This window comes from Podarcis raffonei, chromosome 8 (genome assembly GCF_027172205.1).
Source record: "Podarcis raffonei isolate rPodRaf1 chromosome 8, rPodRaf1.pri, whole genome shotgun sequence".
NCBI classification, from domain to species: domain Eukaryota; kingdom Metazoa; phylum Chordata; class Lepidosauria; order Squamata; family Lacertidae; genus Podarcis; species Podarcis raffonei.
In genome coordinates this window covers 20,193,125-20,204,243 of record NC_070609.1, presented here as the reverse complement: position 1 = coordinate 20,204,243, position 11,119 = coordinate 20,193,125, and the positions used below count along the sequence as shown (strand labels likewise).

General features: G+C 42.9%; 1 protein-coding gene across 1 annotated transcript; it reads left to right on the top strand.

Annotated features, from left to right (window-relative positions):
* Positions 1–1,426: 1,426 nt before the first annotated feature.
* DBR1 (debranching RNA lariats 1) lies at positions 1,427–8,945 on the top strand. The gene is made up of 8 exons (XM_053398402.1): positions 1,427–1,698; positions 2,756–2,880; positions 3,329–3,409; positions 4,691–4,776; positions 5,686–5,910; positions 6,986–7,066; positions 7,635–7,780; positions 8,206–8,945. The coding sequence occupies exons 1-8, from the start codon at positions 1,481–1,483 to the stop codon at positions 8,873–8,875; spliced, it is 1,632 nt and encodes a 543-aa protein (XP_053254377.1). The 5' UTR covers positions 1,427–1,480; the 3' UTR covers positions 8,876–8,945.
* The last annotated feature ends 2,174 nt before the right edge of the window (positions 8,946–11,119 follow it).

Below are 11,119 nucleotides of genomic sequence, written 5' to 3'. Positions count from 1 at the left end.
AAAAGCAACATTGCTTCCAAAAATCTTTTAAGGACTTTCCCCAGAATACTGAGCTAGTTTGTATTTTTGTGATGCTTTGTTAGTGCTGTAACATTCAATTAAAGCCTGCAACAGACCCTCCAGGTGTCCCTATTTTCCAGAGACGTCCCTGATTTAGAGAAGCCATCCTAGTTTCTGATTTGATCCTGGAATGTCCCGCTTTTCCTTAGGACCTCCCTATTTTCATTGGAGAAATGTTGGAGGGTATGGTAGGATGTCCCTATTTTCACTGGAGAAATGCTGGAGGGTATGGGGTTATCTGACCCCCAAGCCGTCTGAAGACAATTCTGTATAGGGAAGTTTTTTTAAAAAAATACTTAATGTTTTATTATGTTTTATATTTGTTGGAATCTGCCCAGAGTGGCTGGGGCAACCCAGTAAGATGTGTGGGGTACAACTAGTAAAATTATCATTATGGAATGGGACGTCCCTATTTTCATAGGAGAAGTGATGGAGCGTATGCTGCAAGAGTCTGACATGTGAACGGTGGATGTGGCCAGATGGAAGAAGATATGTTTTTGTAGCCAGTAAATGCCATTTCTAGGCAAATTGTCTCAAGAACAAGCCTGATCTCCAAGCAGTTAAACGGGACATACTTAAGGGCGTATCCACACTTCTGCTTCTTGAAAGAATGGGACCGAGCGGTTTCCCCCTTCCCAAGGGAAAACCCTTTTCTTAGTGACAGATCGGAACGCATGGCAACCCGGGGAAAACCCATTTTACTTCTAAGCACGCTTAGAAACCAGGCTTGATCCTGAATCCCGAGACAAGTTGCTTGGAAATTGCATTTATTGGCTATAGAAAAATACCCTCCTTCTTCCATCTGCCCACACCCACCGTTCCCACGTCAGACACTTGCAGGCTTTAACTGAAATTTCTGATGGCATTTTACTTCTTGCATTGTTCTTTCGCCGCTGCACTTCCACGCGAACGCTGTTCCTAAGGAGGAGCTGGATTCAACATTCTAACCTTCCCTTTGTTTAAACCGATTCTGATATATTGCATTTTAATTTGATCGTGTCGCAGCCCACCTAATTGCGGAAGGGTGGGTAAGGAATAGAATGATGGTGAAGATAATAATAATAATATGAAATGATAACACATAAAATATCGTAATATGTGCCATTACGAGGCTGGTTTCCTTATAACGATTAAGAGTAATAAAGAACGATGATGATGATTAATAATAATACAATAAATGAAGCAAAAAGTTCCTTGGAGCCACGTTAAAACCATAGATGATAAAAATCATTCGGCGGGACATTGTCGCAATACTAGCGCAACCTCCAAACGTTCGGTGAGAGCAAAAGAAAGACGCATGCGCAGCAACAGCGGCAGCGGCAGGGGGCGGGGCGGGGCCCTCCGGCTGCCTCGCGATGCGGAGAAAGCAACGGTCGAGAGCGCGTGCGTTGCGCAGGCCGGGCTGCCGCCGCCGGGGCGCATGCGCCGAGGCCGGAAGATGAAGGTGGCGGTGGCCGGCTGCTGCCATGGCGCGCTTGACAAGATGTACGAGACGCTCCATTTGCTGGAGCAGCGCCACGGCCAGGCGGCGCCGGATCTGCTCCTGTGCGCCGGGGACTTCCAGGCCGTGCGCAACGCGGCGGACCTGCGCTGCATGGCGGTGCCGGCCAAGTACCGCTGCTTGGGGGGCTTCGCGAGGTGAGTCGCCCACGAAGAGGCAGCAGGATTTCGAATTCCGCGGAGGCTCCGCCCCGGAACCCATTTGAGGGAAGAGTGCCTCTGAGCACGCGCAGAGTGCAAGATCCTTTGCGGGATTTTTAATTGTTGGGTTGGTAGAGGAGTTGGTTAAGCATTGTGTGCGCGTGTGTAAAATATATAATTTGTGTTTTATGCTTTGGTAGGTTGTTAAAGCAGCTCTCGTAGGCGGAAAGACTACAGCATAAAGCAGGGGAAGTTTTTCTTGGTGTGCTTTTTCACCAGGTTTTCCATATGCGAATAGCAAAGTATTAACCAAATGTCAAGTGTTCCTGAAAGAACCTAAGCCCCATTTTCATGGGGGCCCTGAGAGAGGAAAGGGTGGCAGGGCCACACCACTGACACACATACCCCCATCCCAATTTTACACAGCATTTCCTCTCTCTACTCCTGACATCCAAAGGTGAGTATCTGCAAGAGAAGCGCTGCAGATCTCTGCAGGAACTGAAATCTTGATCATGCGGGATTCCACCTTCTGTAGAAGTCAACAGGTTTGTGTAGGTTTGCCCCCTGCAAAATGTTCACACGCAACGTGTGGATGGCAGACGGAGGAAGTTGACTGGCCTTGGAGAAAGCCCCACTGTCCCTTTCAGTCTATGCACTCCTTTTATCCATATACTGTAGTGTGTTAACTAAATCCAGCGTCCCAAGTTGAGGTGAAATACGTGGCTTAGTCAGTCTTAGTTGGATTGACTGTGGAACTTAGTGGGACTTAACTTCTGACTAAACATGCTCCGGCTTCCACTTCATGTCCGACTGACAGGTGCAATTAAATAGGTTAGCTTTATGTGTTTCATGTTAATTTGGTGATTCTTAGAGCACTTTCCGCTCAGCAGTAGACCATTTGCCATCTCCACCTCCCCAGCTGCACATCAGAAGCAATGTATGATACAATGTGCATGCATATAAACCTATAGGCCTGATTCCTCTGATCAGGAAACATGAATATGCTGATCCTTAATACCAGTGACGAAGACATTGGCTTTTGGCTTTGTTCTAGGTATTATTCTGGAGAGAAGAAGGCTCCTGTCCTGACCATCTTTATTGGGGGCAACCACGAAGCCTCCAATCACTTGCAAGAGCTACCATATGGCGGATGGGTAGCACCAAACATCTACTACCTTGGTATTAACATTTTGCTTACTGTTTTGATAGCTTAGGATGCACAAGCATAGGGCTGAGGATTTAGAAGTTCAGCTTTATAGTGGGGGACTGCACTTTCCTTCCAAAATTAGGCATGTCAGTATCTTGCAGGTGAAGTTGTATACTCTTGCTGGAATGTTTTCAGTGTAAGCCTGTATAGCTGTTCTGGAAAGTTTTCAGTGTAGCAACAGTAAAATATCTAGGTCCAATTCTGTCTTTTTCTGACGTGTGGCCAGTATAGTGAGCAGCAGATTGTAGCCCAAAATACACTATTATCCCTATACACATTACAGAATGCAACCTTTTTCTTTGCTATGAAGGAAATACAGCACATTCTTGGGAATCAGTAACCACTTTATGTACTGCTCGTGGTTTTTGTGTACAGTCTTCTACTTCTTAGCCTGATCTACATATTTTTTTCCTGTTTCAGGTTATGCTGGAGTGGTAAAGTATCGCGGGGTGAGAATTGGTGGACTCTCTGGCATCTTCAAATCTCATGATTACAAAAAGGGTATGTCTAGGATGGGGTTGTGCTGCAGATTCTTGTTTTAAATCTGAATTTCATTTTCGGCTGTAGCACTTATTGCACTAGAGTGAGTTGCGTCTGTTGCTGCTAGGTGATTCTGAAGCCTGGTTTTGATGCCATGGGAAGCTGTGGCTAATGAATCAGGATCTGAAACCATGGTTTGATGTTTGTTTGTGTGAACTAACCACAGTTAGGTTATTGAGTTTAGATGTAGTGGGAAACTGCAGCTTATTCAAAACTGAAAGTAGGCATTTTTTAATCTTCATTCTTGCTTGAAGGAGGGGAAAAGGGAGCATGTGGTTCCAATGCCCACCACAGCATATTTTTTACTGGAGAACCCTAGTTTACTGGTACATCTGAACAGGTCTTGATTATCCCTGTGATGCAGCAGTGCTGAAGAGAATCAATGTGGCAAAATGGATCAAGGGTTTTTCTTGGATGTAGGAAACCCAGTTTTAAATTTTTACTTGACTAAAATGCTTAGCTGAGAAACTTGGAGCAAATAACTATTTCTTACCATGGCCTAATTCAAAGTGGTGTTGTGAGGCCCAAACACTACTCTGATTCCTGTGAGGAAAGTATAAGATACAGATAGAAGGAAAAAGGATAAGAATGTCCATCTAGTTTTCTCTGCACCTTTCTGTTGGCTTGTTGTAGTGATATTCTATCTCATCTGCCTTGTGATCAGCAAAGGGCCTCATTTCAGATCCCTGCTCACCTGGGTACTGAGTTTTCACTTCAGTAAAATAGGAAAAATTGTTACTTGCCTCTTGAGGATGTCAGAGTAAGGTTGTGTGGTCTTTGTTCAATTGACGGCGCTAAAGCCAAATATCCATTGAATGAAATAGGAAGAAGTTAAATTCCTTGTTACGTTTGCTTATTTAAAATATTTTTAGCCTGCCTTCTTTTGAAAGCAATCTCAGGGTGGTGTGCAGTGCATTTAATCTTAAAGCAGTAACATCAATCAGTACAATAAAATGAGGGCAAATAAAATGCATAAATAATACTATCTGTTAAAATTATAGTACATCTGCATTCTGTGATCAAGCTTCTAGATCTCAAGTTGTATAGGGCTTTATAAATTATCATTAGCACCTTGAAACTGGCCTTGTAGTATAGTGATAAGCACACTTGTGCAACTCTCAAAGAAGGTTGAATATAACACCCATTCCACAATGCTGCTGTTTCAGGGGATCGGAGCCAATTAGGAAGTCTTCCTTTTTGTCATTGCTTTTATTCAGCTAAGTGTTTCTCAACTTGCTTAAGGTCACTTTGAGTATCCACCATACAACCAACAAACGATAAGAAGTGTCTACCATGTAAGAAACATTGAAGTCTTCAAGCTCAAGCAGGTTAGTGTAAATCCAATTTCATATCAACCTGTCTGTATGTTAAGATCTTCTTCATAGCCCTGCCCCTCCCCTTCAAGTACCTTCATCGCCATCTGAGATAAAGTGGGTGGCACCACAGGGATAAGGGCTGGCATCCCAACTTCAAAACAGTCTCCCAAGAGATTTGTGTGGCACCGTTCTTGTTAATCTTTCTGTCACTAGGTTTTCTGCCACCAGCCTTTTAATTTTCCAGATCTTCTAATAGCCTTTAAACGGGCTTACACCTTTTAAAAATGGGTTTTATGTTGTTTCTAGTTATGTTATTTCTTCTTCAGCAGCTCTCTGCTAGGCAGAGGGATGAGAATTAATGTTTAACTGTTTTTTAATTATTGTCCCGCCCCCTGCCCCGTGTTTAAAGCTGTTCTGATTTTATCTTTAAGCCACCTTAAATTCCTCTCAGGGAAAAAAGGCAGGGGAATAATAATAATAATAATAATAATAATTCTTCATTGGTGTTGCATTCAGCTGCAGAAACACCAGGAAGTCTCAGCAGGTCCTGCTGAACTGGCTGGCTCTTTAAAAATAAAACAAATAAATAAAACGGTTAACAAAAACAAATACAATCTATGTTGACAAGCAAAATATAATATTGAAAATATAATCAAGATACGATAAAACATTACTTAACAGAAGAAATCAAAAAGAAAAAACCAGTACAGTAAGTCAAAACTTAGGAGAACAATCATCTTTATTAGTCCTACTCAGAGCAGACCCATTGAAACTAATGCAGTTAAGCCCACTTAATCATTTCCCCTCTTCCCTAAAAATTAATTGACATCCTATGATTCTGTGATCCTGTGCTGTGTTTCCTTTATTCACAACAGCAGCCGTCTTACCTCATTTTGTGTTGCTTTCATTTTGGTTCAACAGCTAAAACAGCCTATGGATGTATTTATGTCCCACGACTGGCCCAGAAGTATATATCATTATGGAGACAAGAAATTGCTGCTTAGGAAAAAATCCTTCTTCCGCCAAGAAGTGGAGAGTAATACATTGGGAAGTCCTGCTGCTTCAGAGCTTCTGGAGCACTTGAAACCAACCTATTGGTTCGCTGCACACCTACATGTGAAGTTTGCTGCTTTCATGCAGCACCAGGTAAAAGAATTGGAGCGTTTTGCTGTGCCTCTGTTGACATTTATGTGTGCAGTTGTGTTCCACCATTGTTGTTTTTAACGGACGCTGGAGCTCCAGAGAAACTTCAGTGGAGGAAACCTGATACCTGCCAGTAGTTTCAAAATAACAAACTGCTCTGGATTGGGGGCCAGTTGTGCTCAGCTTGCACCTGGCACTGCTTGAGAATTCTGAGAAAGGTTCATTCTGTCATATTGATTCTAAATGGCGTCCCATTGTCTCCAAACATAGACAAAAAGCTGCTGTTTGAGCTCAGGAGTTATTATGTAAAATTTGTTTATAATCTCTTAAGAGGGGTTCAGATGCATAGGGAACATGTAAGCAAACAGCCTTCCAAAATATATAATAGATTGCAGCGGTGGGGAAACTGCCTCTCCAGATGTTTTTGAACTACTGCCCCTATTATCACTGAATACTGGCCATGCTGTCTGGGGCTGATAGGGTGTCCAACAGCATCCTCAAGTTCCTTACTTGTGCTCTATTACAACCTTTTTCAAAATACCATAATTCAAATATAAGCTTATCGGGGATTCCAGGACAGTGGTTAGGATCTTAACAGGCTATTGATAAATTTACCTTGGTTTGTTTTGATAAGTAGCCCTTAGTGAATTCTGATTGGAATCATAGAGCTGGACAAACCTGGAGAGCCTGCCGTGTAATGATATACTTCACACTCTTCTTTGCACTGTTGATATTTTTATATAAGTGAAAATGACTGATAGGCAAGCTAACCTCTGGTACTTTCAGAAGGGCAGAAGACAGTTGTCTGTCTGTGAATTTATGTTTTGCTGGTTTAAACCCTGGCATCTCCAACCAAAGATTTGGGAGGCACCGGGTAAGAAAGACTTCCATCTCAGATAGAAGGCTGCTGCCAGTCAGAATAGACATTGCTGGGTTAGATGGAACAGTGGTCTGACTCACAAAAAGGCAGCTTCATATGTCCATGCATATAAATCGCTTCAAACCTTGTTGTGTAGCCAAAAATGTTGACTTTGGTACATGTGCCCTTTTTTGTTGATGTATCCCCCCCCCTTAATAGGCCAATGGCAGTGGGAAACAGCCAAAAGCAACAAAATTTCTGGCCCTGGATAAATGCCTGCCCCACAGAGACTTCCTACAGGTAAAACATGCTGAATTTTCTGTTTGGTATCTGTTGTTATGAGGCCTAAGGCTCAGTGGTATTTAGAATCTTCTGTAAAAGGGGGAGAAATGGTCAGCCAGATATGACCTTCCAGGATGATCTGTTTGCACCTTGGAACCTTTTCCCGAAGCTGCAGCCCTCTCCACCCTCCTTGAGTGTTTTTGCATAGCATGGATGTGTCCTTGAACTGTGACAAAGCCTCCAGGCGGATGGAGAGTTGTGTGGATAAATGTCTGGCTTTTGTGGCTTACTGTACAAAGTAAGAGCCGTCTCTGTTGCTTTACCTGCTTTTCTCTTGCCTTGCCCACTAGTGACATGCGCCCCCCCCCCAGGTTGCCTGTGGGGGAATGTGGCCCTTGGGCTGCAGAAGGTTCCCTACCCGTTTCCCAGCCTGGCTTCATGGTCCTTCCAAAAACAAGGGAGAAGTGCAGTCTGTAGGAAGGGCAAGGGTAGATTTATCTGAGGTGCTAGTGCCTTAAATTCACAGCCAAGTCTTGCCTGCTATGGAGGACAAATAGGTATTTTTAATTTCCCAATGTTTTCTAAGATTGTAGAGATTGAGCATGACCCAAGTGCATCTGACTGCCTGGAATATGACCCTGAATGGATTGCTGTTCTTAAAGCTACAAACAATCTTGTTAATGTGTCTCCAAATTCCTGGAATATGCCTGAAAACAATGGACTCCATGCAAAGTATGTAGAGTGTTGTCTGTATATTTCTATTTATTTGCTGCTTTTTCACCCCTTATGCCTCCTCTGCCAACATCCCACCAATACAACAGAGCAGTAATGAAACAGTCAGATTAAAAACAACAACTAAGGCAACAATCCTAACCCCACTTACTTGGGAGTAAGCCCCACTGAATCCATAGGACTCCTGAGTAGATATTGATTGCACTACTCCCAACTCTCCCTTGCGCTGGATTCCTCTAGCATGCTGGGATAATTGAATCCAGCTCATTGAAGTTAGGAGGCATTACCATCCCTAGAACTCCATATATCAGTTAATGCCCTGTGTGAGGAAGCACTTCCTTTTCTCTGCCCTGAAGTTCTTCAGATGTAAGGGGCAGAGAGGTGGGTAGCCTTACTTGAACCTCCCTGTGTTTGGCCTCTTGTAGATGGGACTACAGTGTCACAGAAGAAGACATCAAGGCGGTTTTGGAAGAGGCGAACCACGACCTTAAGGTTCCACATAACTTCAGTACCACAGTTCCCTGTTATAACTCAAACAAATCCCAGGAGCACAGAGAACCCGTTCATCAAATCAATCCCCAGACGACCGAGTTTTGTGCCCGGTTTGCCCTCTTGGACATTAATGGCCGAATCCAACAACTGAGAGAGGAGCACGGAGATGAGGATGATGATGATGAGGAGGAGGTAGACAGTACTGGATCAGCAGAGGAGCCCAGTGACTATAATACAGACGTTTCTGGCTTGTCCTCTTCTATCAACCCTGATGAAATAATACTGGATGAAGACAGCGATGGTGAAGAAGAGCCAGGCAGCTGCCCAGTGGACTCGTCTGCCAACCACCCTTCTGACGTCTCAACAACTTTTTCCGACATCCGGGTCACGCCAGGTTCCATGGCTGTGTCGCCGAATGATACTGTAGAAAGTGATGAACTGGAGAAATCGAGTGAGAGAAACCAGCCAGAAGAGGTGATCCCCAGTGAAACGGCCTTGAAGCGGCTAAGTGACACAAGTGAAGAAGGAAAGGGTGGGCCAAAGAAAATTAAAAGGCGGAACCAGGCTATCTATGCTTCCAAAGATGAAGATGAGGTGGAATGAGACAACCCCTTTGTTGACACTATAGGCAGGATCTTTGATTGCTATTCCTGTTCAACTTTTGGTGCGGGTCTTTTTTACAATCCTACACAGTTTTTACACTTTAATTGCAATAAGCCCTTTTTTATATTAGAGCAAATATTTTTATTGGGGAACAAATATTGATTTGGTAGAAAGAACTTGTAGGCATCTGTGATCCAATGGAGGACCTGTTGCATCCCTTTTTGCAGAGGCTTACCAGACAAGGAGAAAATATTTTGCATTTTGATGGAGGTTCGGAAAAGGACCTTTATATATATATATATAATGGAGCAAGCTCAAATTGATTCAACTTCTTTGCTACTTAAGCTCACCCACCTGCCCACTGACAGCAATTAGTTCCGAATCTTGCATTCATTGGACTTTGCATCAGTGAATGTTATAAGTTCTAGCTTTCTCAGGTAGTCCCTCCTCCTTCCTGCTCTCCCAGTGTTGATGGGGAATTTGCTGCCTTCTGTATGTTGTTGGACTCCCAGTTCTCATCATCCCTGATCGTCGTCCATACTCACTGGGGCTGATGGGACTTAGCGTCCAACAACTTCTGGAAGGTCATGGATTCTCCATTCCTGGTTTTTGCTATGTTAACCATAAGAACTAATAGGCTGTCTGATGTGCATCATTTCAGCTGTCAACCACATTGAGAATGTGATTGAAATAATACTATATAAAATTGGGAAAGTACAATAATCCTATGGTGAGTTGAGCATGTAAGAAGTGAAACCACAACTTGGGGTTTATTTTAATGCCGTGATTTACCAGGATGAGATACAGGTCTGTAAATAAATCCTCCTTTTGCACTACCCTAGTTTCTGGGTTTTCTGTGAATATGCAACATAGATTTTCTTTCATGCATGTAGTGAACCATTTCAGACAGTCAGATTCTGACTAAATAAGCCGATACATGAAATGGGACTCAGCTATAAAATAACATTTTAAGTGCATTTTAAGTGCATTATACAAATGTGACGCTAGATGGTGCTAGTGAGCTAATAGCAAATTCAATATATATATTTAAACGGTAAAAAAATTTCACAGTGTTTTTTTATATATGTGTAGATTCCACCTGAATGTATCTCTTTCTCCAGAGTATTGATTAACCTATGATCTCCAATCATAGTTTCTTATTTTGTCCAAGCGAGCCAAGGAAACTGTTACCAGTTTTGGAACAAGCCATACTGTACTTGTTAAGCCACAATTTGAAGCAGATTTAATTTCTTGGTGTGTTCCAAAGCAGTTAACCATAGTTTCATCTCAATAGAGAAATTACGGTTAACTAGAGAATTGCAGCAAAGGTGAAGCAAAGAGAGCCACATATCTGAGCAAAAGGTTCAGATAGAATTGTCTGAACGTGGTCACTGCCAGTTTGAGGAGTTGTAAAATAATTTACATAACCAGATGTGCCCAGAACAGTACAGTGGTACCTCGGGTTAAGTACTTAATTCGTTCCGGAGGTCTGTTCTTAACCTGAAACTGTTCTTAACCTGAAGCACCACTTTAGCTAATGGGGCCTCCAGCTGCTGCCGCGCCGCTAGAGCACGATTTCTGTTCTCATCCTGAAGCAAAGTTCTTAACCCGAGGTAATATTTCTGGGTTAGCGGAGTCTGTAACCTGAAGCGTATGTAACCTGAAGCGAGTAGATAGCAAAGATAACATACTGTATTAAACCAGAATTTTGGAGAGACATTGATTCCTAGTAGTTCCAACCTGCATTTCATGCATGCTCGAAACTGGCAACTTAGTTTCCCAGGTACAGTGGGTAATTGAATAGCTGCCATCTAAATAAGACAAATTCTAGAGGGGTCGAAATCTTTTGTAACAAGCAACCGAAAGTTTATTGTGGCACATTAAGGGGTTTATTGCGGAAGGAGCTTTTGTTTGTTAGTGCCTGCTTTTCAGCAGGAGGAAGAAATATCCTTTTACATCTGTATCCAGTAGTGTTTTTATAGATATACCGTACTTTTTCCGTCTATAAGACACCCCCATATATAAGATGCCCCCTATTTTTGAGGACTCAAATTTAATAAAATGGGTGAAGATGGTATAGAGTTGTTGACCTTTTTTTGTGGAGGATTGCCCAGAGTTGTTTTTTGGGGGGAATTGCCAAAAATCGCTCACAAGCATCGCAAAATCCGCCTCCTGTCTATCCCAATTACCCACCCAACTCCTGGAGCGTCAGCCACTCAACAACACCCATTGACGCAGCAACCA

Excerpts from the sequence above, each read along its gene's own strand:
- DBR1 (XM_053398402.1), top strand. The coding sequence starts at position 1,481 with ATGCGCCGAGGCCGGAAGATGAAGGTGGCGGTGGCCGGCTGCTGCCAT. Across the intron at positions 2,881-3,328 it reads ACCAAACATCTACTACCTTG|GTTATGCTGGAGTGGTAAAG; the intron begins GTATTAACATTT and ends TTCCTGTTTCAG. Across the intron at positions 3,410-4,690 it reads ATCTCATGATTACAAAAAGG|GTCACTTTGAGTATCCACCA; the intron begins GTATGTCTAGGA and ends AACTTGCTTAAG.